At 58.7% G+C, this 15,802-nt stretch overlaps 1 protein-coding gene across 3 annotated transcripts in view; it reads left to right on the top strand.

The window, feature by feature from the left end:
• Positions 1–15,802, top strand: part of TRAPPC9 (trafficking protein particle complex subunit 9) — a 219,722-nt gene that overhangs the window by 5,581 nt on the left and 198,339 nt on the right. For 2 of the 3 annotated variants that reach the window (XM_053660957.1, XM_053660956.1), the window contains exons 3-5: positions 7,891–8,036; positions 10,333–10,461; positions 13,596–13,622. In XM_053660957.1, the coding sequence (XP_053516932.1) occupies positions 7,891–8,036; positions 10,333–10,461; positions 13,596–13,622 (302 nt within the window). The remainder of the gene's footprint in view (positions 1–7,890; positions 8,037–10,332; positions 10,462–13,595; positions 13,623–15,802) is intronic. The other variant, XM_053660958.1, reaches the window with a different exon arrangement.

A 15,802-nucleotide genomic window follows, 5' to 3' on the forward strand; every position in this document is an offset into this window, starting at 1 on the left:
GCGCAGTCCATTCATGTCCAGACTAGAAACCTCCCCCTGGCCAAGTTGTTCAGTGGGTTAGAGTGTTTTCCTGCTACGCCAAGGTTGTGGGTTCTGTCCCTGGTCAGGGCACTTAATGAGAATCAGCCAATGAGTGATTAAGCGCAACAACAAAAATCGGTGTTTCTCTAAAAAGAAAAACATCAATACATTAAAAAAAACAGGACAGCCTTTGCGTAAGGGAAATCCTTTAAGGGTTGCTGTGTTCACTTACTCCCTCTTCTCAGCTGGACCCCCAGCGGGACCCCCAGCGGGACCCTTGGAGCTGCTGCCCAGTATGGCGGCCGCGGCCCCTGCGGCTCCTGAGCAGCAGAGAGGAGGCAGGTTGGAGCTGGTGTGAGCTGTGAGCGCAGTGCACGCCAGGTCCGGGCCTTGGGACAGAAGAGGTGATGTAAGGTTGCTCACTAGTGTTTATATATTGATCATGTGCCCAAATGATAGCATTTTACATGGAATTGATTAAATAAATGATCCAAATCAGTTTCAAGTACTTATTATTTACTATTTTGTTTTACTATTTTTTAGAGAGGGGAAGGGAGGGAGAAAGAGAGAAATATTGATATGAGAAAGAAGCATCAATTGGTTGCCCCTGGCACGTGCCCTGGCCGGGGACCCAGCCTGCACCCTGGGCACGTGCCCTGGCCAGGAATGGAACTGCTGACCTTTTGCTTTGCTGGATGATACTCCACCAACTGAGGCAGACTGGTTGGGGCCTCTTTCTCACTTGTTAAAATGTGGCAACTAGAAAACTTAGATTTACTTACGTGGCTCACGGTCTGCCCCCGTCGACAGACGGTCTGCCCCCGTCGACAGCGCTGCCCTGGAGCACAGTTTGGAGTGTGCTCGGGGTCATCCCTTGGATGGAGAGGTGGGGGCCGCATTTGGAGGGGCAGCAGAGCAAGGTGTGAGCTCAGCTGGAAGAGGACCAGGGCCCTGCCTCCCAGGCTGGATGCTGTGCGTGGGCCAGGCCCTGTCTTCCCTCCTGGTAGCCACAGTGTCCGCCTCAGGACATCAGGGGCACCACTGGGGACTTCCTGAGAGCTGCAGCTTCTGTGGGGCTGGGAGTGCGGGCAAAGCGGGAGGAGGTAGTGCTCACAGGTTCCTGTTGAGCCCACAGCCTCACTGTGCACCAGGCCTGCGGGTGTGTCCTCTGGCTCTTTGCCCCGCCCGCCCTCTGCTCCATCCCCCCTACTGCCGCTGTGGCGTCTGAGGACGGCATGTCGGCACCGGGAGACGAGGGGCAAGCCCAGGGTGCAGCTGTTTGCCCAGAGCGAGCCCCTTGCTGGGGAGAGCACAGGGTGGCTGTGCCACTGCGGCTTTGTGCCCGGCAGGCACTCCGTGTTGTTCCTCCCTCCCCTGGACTCCGGGTGACGGTCTGTCTCACAGGTGAGGAGTGAATGGCATGCGTGCATGCTGGCCGAGGCCTGCTGCAGGTCAGTGCTCGCTGTTTCTTGAATTGACCCCAGGTCAGACATTGCTTTTCTGGTCGTTGGTAAGTGGGCGGAGAAAGTGGCACAGCGTTAAGAAACGGCCCGGTCCAGCCCTGTAAGTGACAGGCACAGAGCGGCCCGAGCCAGACCTGAGTGCAGTGCCCTGCAGGGTCTGGGCTGATTTTTTGTTCTTCACCTGGATACATTTATGTGGTCTGAGGGGAGGACAAGGCAGTCACACCGCGGCCCGTGTTGGTCACTGCAGTGGCCCTGGAGGCACATGCCAGCACGCCCTTCCCGCTCCTCCTCACTGCCTCAGTTCCAAGGAGTGGGATGCGCCTGCTGGGCTCTCAGGCGGGCCACCCTCATGGGGTGGGGCAGCGCAGCTCACACGGCCCCCTGGGCACCCCATGTCACCACGGCCTGTGGCCGGCAGGGACAGGCCCCTCCCCACTGCACCACCGCTGGGTGAGCGCGTGACGCCTCGAAGCAGCCTGGGCGGGGAGCCCTGCCCTGGCCCCGGGCCCAGTGCCTCCCCCTCTGCTGCACGAGGCACCAGTGACATTTTTGCTCATCAACTTCGTGTGGCCGCAGACCCACCGGAGAATACAGCTCGGTTTCGCATTTGAAATCTGGGCTCACAGTTTGGTGGGAGCAGTGAGGCTGTTTCGGAACACCCGCCTGGCGCGGAGTGGCTGGGAACACGACCACACGTGTGTGGAGCGCCTCCTCGGGCCAGGTGTGCCCTGGGCTTCGGGGCGCAGCGGCACATCCCACCTGGCCCCGGCAGCCCGTTCTGTTCTAACCGCACCCCGAACACTCACCCTTCACTCGGGCTTCAGTGAGATGCCAGTGACCCCAGATCAGACCCTGCCCCTCTAGTCACTGAATCGCTGTGGCCTTTGCGGTGCCACTGCTCTCTTCCCCCTGCCCCCGGGGCCTGGGGCAGGGACGGGCCTGGGGCAGGGACGGGCCTGGGGCAGGGACGGGGCCGAGTCTCGCCTGCAGCCCTTGGTAGGGGTGGCGAGATGAGCCCGCCCGGGAGGAGGCCGCGGGTCTTGCCGAGTGTCCCGTGTGTCCCAGCCTCAGCAGGGCCCCGGCGGGTTCTCGCTCGTGGGCTGCCGTGGCTGTCAGAGTTATTTTTGTTCTTGTGCGTTTCTAATTTCGCTTGTTCTTTCTTTTCTTTCTCTCACACCGCCCTGTGAGTATGTTGTTGGGTCTGAAAAGGTAGGCGTGAACGTGTCGCACTGGGAACGGCCCGACCGCCCCCCGTGCCGCCTCCCCATCGCCTTCATCGCTTGGAAGACTGACCCTCACTGCTGCCGGCCCCTGCATCATCCCTGCCATCCTTTTGTTTCCTAATGGTTTTTGAGTTTCAGCTTTTTCAGCACGTAACCCACTGGTGTCTGAGCCCCACGGAAGCACTTGCTTTGGGGACCCTGTTTGGTTTTCCTTAGTACCTGTGACCAGTGAGCCCTTACTAATTTTTTTGTTTGTTTGAGGAAGCGAGATGCTAATTGATTTCAGCAGCTGCGGCGGCCAGTTCACGGGCTGTTTTAATGCGGAAAGTCGAAGGCTGCAGTGCCTTGCTTGGTCCCGGCTTTGAACTTCGCGCATCAGGCACGTGGTTCTTGGCTGCTGCTGCTGGGTGATGTGCATGGCGGTGCTTCTTGACCACGGTCACCAGCAAAGGGGCGCTGCTGGAGGAAGCGGCCACTGGAGTTTCTCCTGCTTTCACCGGAGCACGCCACGGACTTCACCTTAGTGACTCCCCTTCCTGAAGGGCCGGAGGCTCCTCGAAGACTGACCCCAGTCATGTGCCCCCTTGACAAGGGCAGCCCTTTGGGGCGTCAGGGACGTAGGATCTGCTCGTGAGTGACCAGTGCGTTTGGGTCTTGGGGACACGAGGACCTCTGTCACTGACCGTGGTGGTCTTCCGCCTTCGCCAGCAGGCGTGCAGTGAGGGGCGGGCTCCCTGTTCGCAGCTGTTTGGCTGCAGCCTTTGATCTGCGCCCGTGTTGGTAAGACACTCTGTTCCCGTGTTTGCCGAGGCTGATGTGCAACCCTGAGGGGCTGGTGGTGAGTTTGCAGTAATGCGACCACAGCGCCCAAGGTCAGCCCGAGGGACACCTTTTGGTGGCCCAGGCCCCACCACGCCTCGCCGGGACAGGTTTTGCCACCACTATGGCCAGGAGGCTGCGGCTGTTGAAGGCTCTGGTCCCCATGTGAACACCTGCATCCTCGCTTACTTCGTCTCAGTTGACACAGACTGACGTTCTGGGGTCGAGGGAACGGAACACCAGTGAGTAAGTGTAGTGGGCACCAGAAGTTGAAGCTGCTAGGCATAGATCCCGCGTGGCGGGGATGCTGCGGTGCCCTGTTCCTGCCCCGGGTCGTGGGGCCTGTCTTAAACTTACCAGGTCCCCGGGGAGTGCTGGGAGAGTAGCCCTGCCTGGCTGCCCCCCTACTCCTACCCCCACCCCCCTGGCAGGTGTGACCATCAGCTGAGGTTTCTCCTAGACCTTGGGCCCTTCCAAGTTCAGACCACAGGAGAACCATGAGTCCCTTTTCCTGGGCCACCTCCTGGCCCCGAGCGTGAGACTCACGTGCCTCCCCTGAGTGACAGGTGCAGGAGAGACCTCCCTCTTCAGAGGGCGGTGACTTGGCACACCCGGGAGCGTGCGGGGCCCTGTGCGGGGCCTGTGGAGCGAAGCTGAGGTGTGCTCAGGGACAAAAGTGACAGGACGTGCCAGAGTGCGGAGTGGGGTGCGGGCGAGGAGGAGGGGGACTCAGGCGTGCCCCTCGGGGCCCTGACTTGAGCCAGGGCGTGTGGTGGCTGCTTACTGATCCGGGGCCACCCTCTAGAGTGCGTGCCAGCCTAGTCGGAGTGTGAGCCGGAGCTCACTCCGGTGCAGGAACCAGACTGGGGGCACCCGTGGGGGCTGCCAGCGATCGATTGGCTTGAAGTCGGACCGCGCACGTGGATGGGCTCATGTACAGCGGGGGTGGGGGGCAGCTGGGGGGGGGGGTCTGGCAGGCTGAGGGCCAGAGACAAGCTGGATCTTGGAAGGTCCTGGAGGGTTCAGGGTGCCTGGGACGGGAGGTGCGGTGGCTGTGTCTGCTGAAGGCACCGGGGCGGGCGGCCACTACAGAAGCCGGCAGGGCGTGGCAGGGCCAGCCGCGAGTCTCAGGGCGAGCGCTGGCAGTTGGCCCAGGGGTCGGTGGGCCTGGGGAGGGCAGAGTCGCTCTGTCCTTCAGGGAGGCAGACCCGAGGTGGGCAAGAGGCGGGTCTGTTGGCGGGTGCAAGGGGACAGGCACGGACGACAGGGAGAGGAGCTGGCATGTCGCAGGATCGTCGGGTACTTCTAGAATGGTCTTTCTGCTCACAACTGGACTAAAAAGAAAAGGGAACGGGCCTCTGGAACGGCGACAGTCACTGCGGAGCAGGCAGTGCCTTTCGGACGCTTCTCCGCTTCTCCTCCGTCTCAGGCGCTGCGTCGGTGAGGTCAGAGGGCGAAGCGGGGGGGGGGGGGGGGGGGGGGCAGTGCCTTCTCAGCGGGAATAAGTCACTTTAAAAGGGGAGAGGGCCGGGGAGGGAGGCGCACGACTGTCCTCAGTTGCCCTCGGCTGCCCTGTCTGCACAGCTCGCTGCGACTCGGTGTGCTCTCGGTCCCCCCGAAGAGCTGATCTTGGGGTGACAGCACTCTGGGGTTGAGTCCTGTCGTTTAGGTCAGTCTGGGAGAGAACCACGTCCGCAGAGGAAGCTGGCACTTTCCAAAGTACTTAGATTCGTTCTATGTCACGTACTTTGAGCGAGTGTTAAGCACGTGACCTCAGTATGATGAACCGTGAGCGTGCTGAGACCCCTTTGCGTAAAACCCCATGTTTTCAGAACACATCGTTGCCGATCACACTGATCGTACTTTTTAGTTTGAAATGTTTGGGCTACAGCCTGCGACTGCCGTGTGCACCTCTGAAGTCCTGCAGGGAGGGGGCGATTTACTTTTCCCGAAGAGTTCAGGCCGGACACGTCAAAGCACATTTTAGCCTGACATGTCCGGAGTGAAGTCGGGAGGAAACCAAGTCTGATTCAGAATCTGCGGGGTCCGTGTAATAGTGGTCCCCGTGAACCCCGATGTGCACGGAGAATTACGGCGCTTACCGGAGCAGGCAGATGTGATTCTGGGCCCCGAACCCTCCTCCTGGTTAGAATGGGAGCGTGCAGCGTGTCCGTGGCAAGTCCGTGGGCCCAGCACTGCCCGCGTATGAGCGGGCGAAGGGCCGGCCTCTCTGTGTCGGGCGGAGGGGTCTGGGTTTCCCACGAGTGCAGGGAGCTGTTCCCTGCACTCGGGGCAGTTTGCGTCAGAGCATTACCCTCTCCTGTTGTGCTGCGTCAACCGAAGACAGGCATTCCTGCACAGCCCATCCCGTGGATCTCAGAGTGACTCCTGACGTCAGCCTTTCTCCCTGGCCGGTCCAGTGGCACCTGACACACAGGTGCGAGTCCTCCGACTTGGGACGTGGGCTGTGGTTTTGCTCTTTCCCGCCTTCCTTCTTCACTCTCTTTCTCCTCTTCCGACACATCCTCAGAGAGGTCATGGTCTTGGTGGATGGGGTGGACGGACACCCAGCTGGTAGCTGGGCTGACCAGTGGCAGAGGACGTTGTTGGGGAGGATTTCCTGGTGGAAGAGCGCTCCGCGCTGAGCTGTGAGGAAAGAGCAAGCTCGAGCCAGGCGCAGGGGCCTGAGTGGCCCGGGCAGACTGGGACCTTGCAGGACTGGGGCTGGGGAGAACGCCCTGTGCTGACACAGTCGAAGGGGTCGCTGTCCTAGAGTTCAGGGTGGGGGGGTGCTCCTGTGGGGGCACCGGAGAGGGCTGGTTCTCATTAAAACTCTCCACAGGGGGACAGTGAAGGCTGTCCGCCGGGCGTGGCCTTTGGGAGAGGGGTTCTGGCGTTAGGGGCTGGGTGGCAGGAGCAGCTCTGAGTTCCTCTGTGACCCGTCCATTCATTTGGTTTGGAGTGTCCAGGGGAGTGGAGTGGGTACCCGATGCCAAGCAAAACACACTTGCCGTTTTGGAGCTCAGGAATGTCAGAAGTTGGTTCAGCACGGAATGTTCTAGGGACACAGCAGGGACCCCAACCCAGAGTGCAGCGTTGGAGGCAGGCAAGGCAGGCTTGAGAAACCGACGGTCAAACCGAGCCCTCGGGAGAGGGGGAAGCCGGGAGGCAGAGGGGCGGGTGGAGCCCGAGGTCCCAGTGGGGGCAGGGGGACGGGGCTGGGGGGGCTGGAGCTGGCGCTGCCCGCAGGGCTCTGGGGTGCAGGAGAGCTGTGGGGGGGCTCAAACAGGGTGGGAGAGTCTTTGAGGTGCTGTGGGAAGGTCGTGCTGGCCACGTGTGTGTGTGGAGGGGGCGGGGGACCAAGGACAGGGTGTTAGAAGATCACAGAAAGCTGTTGAGGTGACCAGTGGGGGAGACAGATGACCGTGTCCAGTTGGGGATGGCAGAGGGGGTACTTTCTGGGGGCGGAACTTGTTAGCTGGGCCACTGTAAGACGGCCTGTGGCCGGGGGACACGGATGGAGGCTGGCGTGGCCTCTTCTCTGACTCCGCTGTACGTGATGATCTTAGTTCACACACTGTTTGGAGCAGAGAAGCTGAATTCCGGGGTAGCCAGAGTTTGTTGAGCTCATTCTGTTTAGATCTGATAGGATGTAACTTTGTATTGAAATGCGTCTCATAATGTTCACGTAGCCAGAAACCTTACAAGTTATGTTTTCATGGTCTGGGAAAGCTTAATACAGCTGTGATCTTTTCTTGAAAAAAATTATATCTTCTAAGAAACTTAATAATCAAAAGAATAGGAATATTTAAAAACAGTAATGGGGGATTTTGGTCCGGTTTCTCTGCTGCCTTTGCGTCATCTGGGGGCACACTCTGCCCAGCCCGCCCCTAAGGGCGTTGTCCCAGCTGGCTCTGAAGTAGCGGAGACCAGCTCTTGTTTGCAGAAGCCAGAGGCTTGGCTTGCAATATGCAGTATAGCTCTCTTCATAAAATAATAATAGGTTTGGAGTTAAGAATGTGGAAGATGATTAAGTTTTTAAGAAGCCAAAGCAAACGTTCCTCTGCTAATGTGTGATTGGAACATTTGAAGAAGAAAAACCTGGTCCGACACTGCGGAACGGCAGAAGGCGTGGCGGCCTCCTGTGCTGGAGCAGTGCCGCGGGCCGCGAGGAGAGCAGGACCCCTCCAGCGCGCATCTGGCAGTGCTGGTTGCCGCCTTTCAGCGATAGAGCATCTGCCGCCTTCGCAGCATTTTGTTTGCCTGCCTGTCTGTAGCAAGTGAGGCGCACGCTTAGCCAGTGGGCCGTGGGGGCGGGGCCGGCCGTTAGCACTGACGCATCTCCACGCTTTGTGTTTTAGGCATTACAAGAAGCGGTGCCAAGGGCGCATGCGGAAGCATGTGGGGGACCTGTGCCTCCAGGCGGGCATGCTGCAGGACTCGCTGGTGCACTACCACATGTCGGTGGAGCTCCTGCGCTCCGTGAACGACTTTCTGTGGCTCGGAGGTAAGGCTCTCAGGGCCGGTAGTCAGATGCGCCATCACAGCAGCTCCTGTTCGAAGGGGGAGGAACCGAAAATGGTCCCGCCCACAAAGGACGAGGGAGGAGAAGCAGGCAGCCTGCTGGGTGCTGAGGGGGTCTCGGGTGACTCCCTGACCCCACCCGCACCCCAGGTCCGCTGGGGCGTCCCCACACTTTCCCTTACCGCGCACTGGTTCCGTGGTCCTCTGGTTTTTAATCCCCCCACATCTCGCCCTCTGCTGGGATGCCATCCCCACGTCCTCCGCCCTCACACCCGCCCTTCAGAGCCTGCCCCACACCCCAGCCGAAGGGTGGGTGAGCAGGCAGATCCGAGTGGTGGGACAGACCCGAAAACGAGTGAAGGGCCGACGCCACCCCCACACGGATGAGCCGGGTGACATCAGGTGAAGTCAAGGGAGCCAGACGGGGAAGGCGGCCTGTTGTAGGGTCCCAGTGACCCCAGGTGTCCGGACAGGCGGGGCAGGCGCCGGCACGGGGGTAAGGGGCGGACAGACTGCCCGGGGGCATTGCTTTTAGGGGTGACAGAGATGTTCTGGAGTCGCAGGGTGGTGAGGCCGGCACAGCTGTGAATACACTAAAAAGCACTGAACCACACATTTCTAAGTGGTGAGTTTTATGGTGTGTGAGTTGTATCTCGTTTAAAAAACTAAAAAAGGAGAAATGGCTGCTTCACAGGGCAGCCTTCCGGGCCCCACCAGGCGGGGAGCCCCGTCTGCAGGCTCCCTGTGCACGGTCTTTGAGCCGCGCGAGAGTGGGGACTGAGACAGGGCTCTGCCCTGCAGGCGTGGGAGCCCTGCGGGCGTGGACACTTCCGTCGAGGCCCACCGGTCGGCCACCTGTGAGAGTCACAAGTCAGAGTGAGGGGCCGAGGGAAGGGCTCGAGGCGGGTTTTCCCGTGTGCCGTGGAGCCCACGGGGCACCAGAGCACTTAACACGGCGCCAGGCGTCCTGACTCGGCTTCTGAGGGAGAATGGGGGCGTGAGCGTGGGGAAGAGGAGTGAGATGGAGGAGTAGACGGGGACGAAAGAGGCACAGGGAAGGGTTAAGCAGAGCGAGGAAGGGGACGTGAGCCTTACTTTGCTTTCTGACGGAGAAGTCCACACACAGTTACTGGGCGGGGGAATGGATGCAGACCCCTGGGGCCACTGGGGTCCCTGCAGCATGTCCCGGGCCACGTTTCCCGAAGAAGGGTCCCCACTGCGTGGTCCCTGACTCGGTGAGTGTCAGCTGGGTGGGCTGCCGAGAGGCAGGCTGCGTGGGGACGGCACGGCCGGTCCCACAGAAGCATACCCACAGCGGGGTGTCCCGGCGGCTGGTGTGCCACCAGCAGACTGACCGCAGAAGCCGCTGTGAGAAGCCAGCTCACCCGTGGAAGCCAGTTGTTAAGGAAATCTGTGAAGATGTAAAACAATGCCAGTCTCCCAGCATGTTACTTTTGTTTGGGAAGCTAGTTACATTTCCTAAAAATTTAACGTTTCTGGGGCTTCTTATTTTTTAGAGGAATAAACACATAATTATTTAAATCCTTTTATACTTTTATTCTGAATATGGTGAACATCTCCAGCTGTAGCCCACGCACGACACACACACACACAGAAGCTCTCTGTGGTCCTCAGTGTGTTTTCACAGTGTCAGGGAGTTTTGAGACCGGAAGGGTGGGAACCGCCGGGGAACGGTGGAGGCGGGCGCTGCTGCGCCTCCGACGGGGCTCGTGGCCCTAAGGCTCCCGGGGCAGAGCCCCCGTCGCCGGCAGAACGGCTGTGCTCCGAGGGAGCGTGGCTGCCTGGACAGGGAGGCGAGCCCCCAGGGGCTGCCCCGCCGGAATGGAGGCACTCAGGGTGTCCGGCGTGGAAAGGCGCTCTGGCCCTGTGTCCGTGGCCTCGCTTTATGTGCCTCCGGTCCAGGGCACGAGGCACGCCCTGGAGTCCGAGGCTGGCGCAGAGCCTGCTGCGCTGTTGGCTCAGTGAGGGGAAGGCTGGCGGGCCTGCTGGTCCGTCTGACGTGCGGACGCAGCCCCTCCTCCTGTGGAGCCTCGGGCTTCGTGACCATGTCCCCTGACGCCAGTCTCGGCACCCACACTGGCGCGAGAGAGGGTTGGGGCCTGTCCCTGTTTGTGGCGACACCAGCGATCTGTAGGCGTAGCCTCTGTGTTGGGGGAGAGGGGACACTTCCACGGAAAGGGCTGTTGTTTCTGTCAGGCAGTTTGAGCGACGGCGGCTGCCGAATCCGTTCATCGCCCTTTTCTGTCTCTCCTGCCCAGCCGCCCTCGAAGGGCTGTGTTCGGCCTCTGTCATCTACCACTACCCCGGCGGGACCGGAGGCAAGACCGGGTCTCGGAGGTTCCAGGGGGGCTCTGTTCCCGCGGAGGCAGCCAACAGACATCGACCAGGTGAGCACGGCCCCCTCCTGGGCCTGCACTTGGTCCCGGCCTCAGGCGACAGGTGGGGGGCGCAGGTGTGACCTCTGCCTCTGAGCGCAGCCTGACTGACGTTCGCCTGAGTGTGGCCTCTGTGGAGTCAGATGTCTTGCACAGGAGATGCTTTTTTTTGGTCTTACTCAATATTTATCAGTATTACCGAATCTTATAAATAGTATTAATGGGTTGTAATGATTGGTTGATTTCTGGGACACTTGCATAAATTTCATTAGACTGACTTTGAAGTTCTTTGTCTGTGTTTTCTTCATTATTCCTGTGTTTTTGGTGAAGCTAATCCCAGAGGTTAGTTTGAACAGCTAATCAGGGTCTGTGCTGTGTCTCACTCTCCCAGGTGATGAATTTCTCTTAACGAGTTAAATCTGATCTGCTATGTTTGTTAGCACCGATGAAGCCTAAGGTAATGTGTACGAGCACGAGGGGAGAGGCCTTGGGTGCTTTTCTTCCCCAGTGTGCCGCCCCCACGACCCGCAGAGCACAGAGACCACCTTTACGGACCAGGCGCTGTAGCTGCAGCCCGAACCAGGCGCCCCTCTGCAGAACAAACGGCCAGATGCATCTGCAGCGGTTCCTGGAGGCGGCCGCCATTGCTCAGCAGGGCCATTCCCGGAGAACTCGGCAGCCTCTGGCTGTTGAGAGGGAAACAAAGTGCACTGAGGGGGGTGCAGAAGGGCTGGGGCTCAGAGCCGGGTCTCGGCCCCTCCGTCCCGTGCGCCCCGATTCGGACACCAGCGCTCCTCACCCGTGTCTCTTCCTCCTTGTCCGCACTCCTGTCTCTGGTGCGAGATCACAGAATTTCAAGGCCCACTGTGTTCTCCCACCAGCCACCAAGTGCTGTCGTGTCCAGCGTGCTACGAAAGGCGAGAGCACGCTCTGCTGTCCGCAGGGAGACGGCGTCTGCACCCCCTCCGGGAGTGCCCAGGTCGGGTTTGAGGAGCACCGTCGGGAGACTGTGCTCCGACTTCGCAGAGGGCAGGCCCCGGCTCCTCCGGAGCAGGTGGTGAAGGCCCAGACCCGGCACCGGGCCGGTGGTGGGCAGGATGGTGGGTGTGTGGTGGCCACCTTGTCCTCCGTCAGGAACCCGGGGCCTCTGCTGCCTGAGCGAGGCCCGGACACACCGGCCAGTCCACATGCCCCCAGAAGTCGCGTCTCGGACGCTGTCCCAGCAGCAGAACAGCGGAAGTACGAACGGAGAAGGCCGCTCGGTCTCTCCGTGCCTCGGTTTCCGTGTCTGTCCAGTGGGGGGGCGGTGGCAGTCCCCACCGCACAGGGGTGTCATGGAGCTCGAGGGAGACACACAATACCTGGCATTTGAGAGATGCAGGCAGCTGCTGTTGTCGGGACTGTTGATGCTGGTGACGTGAACTCGGGGACAAGGTCGAAAGGCTCTCGGTCTCGTCCAGGGTGCGTGGTTTTCAGGCGGGTTCCCTGGGGACCAGGGAATGTTTTCCCACTTAAAGAATTCTGTACTCTCAACCTCTTTCTGCTTTAATTCTTCTTTTGCTTTAATTTTTTAAAGGTTTTACTTTCCTAGTAGTCAAATGTTTGAGGCCACTAATTTTTTTTTTTCTGGAGACTTGTATATGAATCTGCAAGTCTGTAACTAATGGACACAATTTGGTTTATTAAAAAAATCAATAGTCAATCTGAACGGAAATGCCTGTTGACTAGTAACTGTTCCTCTTACATGGTTATTTATCCTGTTTCGTCTTTCTTACTTTATTAACAGTAATCGTCATCATTCTCATCATTATTAAAATAGCCAGGAATTATCCAGCACCTCCCCAGGCTCTCCTGCGCGGTTGGCCTCACGGCAGGCGTGTGGGTCTCCATTTGGTGGGCGGGGGTCGAGGTTTACAGATGGGAGGTGACTTCACTCAGGTCACGCAGCCTGCGAGGGGCAGACCTGGGGCTCGAGCCAGGCCACTTTGGCGGCACAGCCCGCTCGCCCAGCCACCCGCCCCTCAGCCTCCCGCGACGGCTGCCTGAACTTCTGCGTGTGCGTGGATGAGAGACGTGGGTGCAATACACCAGACGGCTCTCAAATGGGACCGTGACCTTGGGCCCTGTCTCTGTGGAGATACTTGAAGAAACACGATTTCAGTGGAGTATCTGACTGGGACATGTGTCTTCGACTCTTGTTAACTGTTTGTGAGTGGCCTCAGCTGACGATCAGCGTGAGTGTCAGAACCAGTGCCATCGGGGTGTGTCCGCCATCACAGGCACCATGTCCGCAGAGAGGGCTGACCGGGGCTCGTGGCGCTGGGTGAGCGACCAGACGCTCAGGCTTTCAAAGCTTCTAGCAACGATGAAATGAATTGTTTTGCATTTTTCTTTTAATTTAGTTTTTTTTTAAAGATTTTATTTATTTTTACAGGGAGGAGGGAGGAGGGGAAAGAGAGGGTGAGAAACATCAGTGTGTGGTTGCCTCTCATGCACCCCCTACTGGGGACCCGGCTGGCAACCCAGGCGTGTGCCCTGACTGGGAGGGGAACTGGCAACCCTTTGGTTCACAGGCCGGCACTCAGTCCACCAAGCCCCACCAGCCAGGGCGTATTTTAAACTAACTACAAAGTTACCTCGTAATAGTTGGAAACCCTTAGTTTGGGAAGTGTGCAGTCATTTTGTGTGTGTGTGTGTGTGTGTAAGATTTTAGAAAGTTTGCAGTAAGTCCCGTAGAGCCGTCTGGTACCTCTGCCCCACCGCCACACCCCCTGAGGTGTGGGCATATGTTTGCACAATTGAGTGACTGTTCCTACTGTTCCTTCGTCCTTTGGCTTATTCATGGAAGTGACAAATTCTCAGACTCGTTTGAGAAGTGTTGGGGTGCATGAGCTTAGAAAGCGGGTGGGGGAGAGGAGCCAAGGAGGTACTCACTTTTCAAGCAGACGGTATGGTGGCCTTCCCTCGCCCCCCCAAGCGGAAAGGCACGGAACTGGTAACCCACGGTTGTTCAGAATCGCGCTTCTGATCGGATGGAAGCGTCTCAGGTTTCCAAGGCCGTGTGAAGTACTGAAGACGATGTAGTCGTTAATTTGAAGGCAGTTTTGTTTTCCTGACAAACGACCGACCTCTGTTCTTTCTTCCAGGGGCGCAGGAAGTCCTCATTGACCCAGGTACGCCATCCGCGTGCTTAGCAACTCTTGGTGGTTGTTTCCTTTGCGCGCTTGCTCCTGGGGGTGCGAGTGAGTGGCTGCAGCGTCTGTCTGTCTGCGTGGTGATCTCTGGGCCGTTCCGATTTAAGTCCCTTTAAATCAGAACTCTTCAGCCCTGATTGTTGCCTGGTCCTTGTCTGATGGGGCACCGATTGCCGTGTGCTGTCGGTCGAGGACCACCCTCTCCGGCATGGCTAAGTGAGTGGTTTGCAAAGTGTGCTTCCGAAGCCCCCCGAATGCACTCAGCATGCTTGTCCAGTCCGTTCTGAACTTGTCTGCAGTGATGACTTTGCTCTGACCTCGTGGTTTATGCTCCTTTCAATATTCATTTGAATTTTGACTGCATTTTCTATATGCATTCTAGCATGGAAAGAAATTTTGCATTTTTTACAGAGGTGGGTGTGCTTTCCCCTCTTAACAGCTTCTGTGATTAATCTCTTTTATTGCAGTGCCTAATCGTTTTGTAATGAGCTCTGTTATTTTCTGGCTTAATCAGCAGCAGTGACGGAGGGCTCATAATGAGGAAACGAAACCCTGTCTCCCTTTGACGACACTGATTCCATCTCATTGCACGTCTTGATTCTGAAGTGAAATGGCTTCAGCCTCACAGATGATTTGGTTTTGACACCGTGTTGAGTCCTCTCCTGGGGCTGATGTTTCGTGATGGTGTCTCCATGGGGAGGGAGGACCGTGTAAGAGGAGGACTGCTGTGTTCAGGGGACCCGAGTCGCTGCTGGTGAAGAGACAGTTTGCAAGTGGGGGGGGGCGCTGAGGAGCAGTGGCCGCCCCCAGTCCCCAGCCCTGGGAAGGGACTTGATGAGCGACTGACTCCCTCGGTGCTGGGTGTGTCTGTCAGTGTTTGACCGGTGGGAGTTGCCGAGCGTGGTCTGCCTGACTCCGGGCTGACTTTCAGTGTGTTGGCCGCTTTGCTTGCAGGAGCGTGAGATGCTTGTGTGAAGTGAAGTAGCCCAGGGCGATCAGCAAGACCATTCGTTTGTTGAGATGAAACAAGGGTGCATATTTTTATTCCTGAAACTTCCCAAATAAAGTTGCGCCAAGATGAAATAGAGTTTGGGGTGCTGGGTGCAAGTGAGGGTGTTCTTTTTTTAAAAAGATTTCATTTATTTATTTTTAGAGAGAGGGGAAGGGAAGGAGAGAGAGAGAGAAACATCCATGTGTGGTTGCCTCTCCTGCACTCCCTGCTGGGGCCCTGACTGGGACTAGAACCAGAGACCCTTTGGTTCGAAGGTGGGCACTCAATCCACTGAGCTACACCAGCCAGGGCGAGGTTCTGTTTTGTTTTTTGGGGGGTGTCAAGAATCTGGTACAGAGGCTGCAGGGGGTTAGGGAGGAACACAGGGACGGGCGTTGGGGGTCTGAGAGCACCCTCTGGAAAGGCCCCAAACTGGGAAAGTGTGGACGTGACCGCTACTCAGCAGAGGGAGAGGAGGCCGGGGGGGGTCAGACTCCACGGCCCCCACTCCTCAGCTCGCCTGTGGCCTCTGCCGCGCATGCGTGGTCCTCTCCTCCCGCTCTCTGCCTGGCAGGGGTGTCGTGGGCGTCACTTCCCGAGTCCCCGGAGCAGGGAGGCGGGTTCTCCCCCGTCTCCAAGTCTGAGCAGCGCACATTCTCATGGGGCTGGCGTGCGCCTCAGCTGTGGGGGGACCCGGGCAGGTGAGGCGGGCAGCCCGGTCACTTCCACTTGAAAAGAGTCCGTGGGTGTGTCGTGGGAAGCAAGCCGCCTCGGGTTTCGCTGTCCACGCGCCCACAGCGGAGCCGAAGGTCTGAAGGACAGAGCTGGGTGGCCACGGGCGACTCACCCGCGTCCGGGGCAGAAAGCTCGGTGCCGTCAGGCGACCGGCAGCCTTTCTGGACGGTGCCCTCAGCACCCGCCTCCCATGGAACCGCCCTCGGGCGGCGCCAGTCAGCGTCACCTGGCATTTGCTGTCTGGTTTCCACGGCGGGGTCCCTGCCCCCGGGGTAAAGAGTGCACTTCGCCTGCGCCGTGTGGAGGTGCTGCTCTGGGCGCACTGTTAGTTTTCAAACGGCTCCAGTGCTGTTTACACATTTAAAGTGCTCAGTCCGAGGTTGTCACCCTGCTCTGAGCCGCACGCCCGCCTCCGTCAGTCCCGGGACGTCTC

The sequence above is a fragment of the Artibeus jamaicensis genome, unplaced genomic scaffold (assembly GCF_021234435.1).
Source record: "Artibeus jamaicensis isolate MK-2021 breed Jamaican fruit bat unplaced genomic scaffold, CSHL_Jam_final scaffold_916, whole genome shotgun sequence".
NCBI lineage: Eukaryota > Metazoa > Chordata > Mammalia > Chiroptera > Phyllostomidae > Artibeus > Artibeus jamaicensis.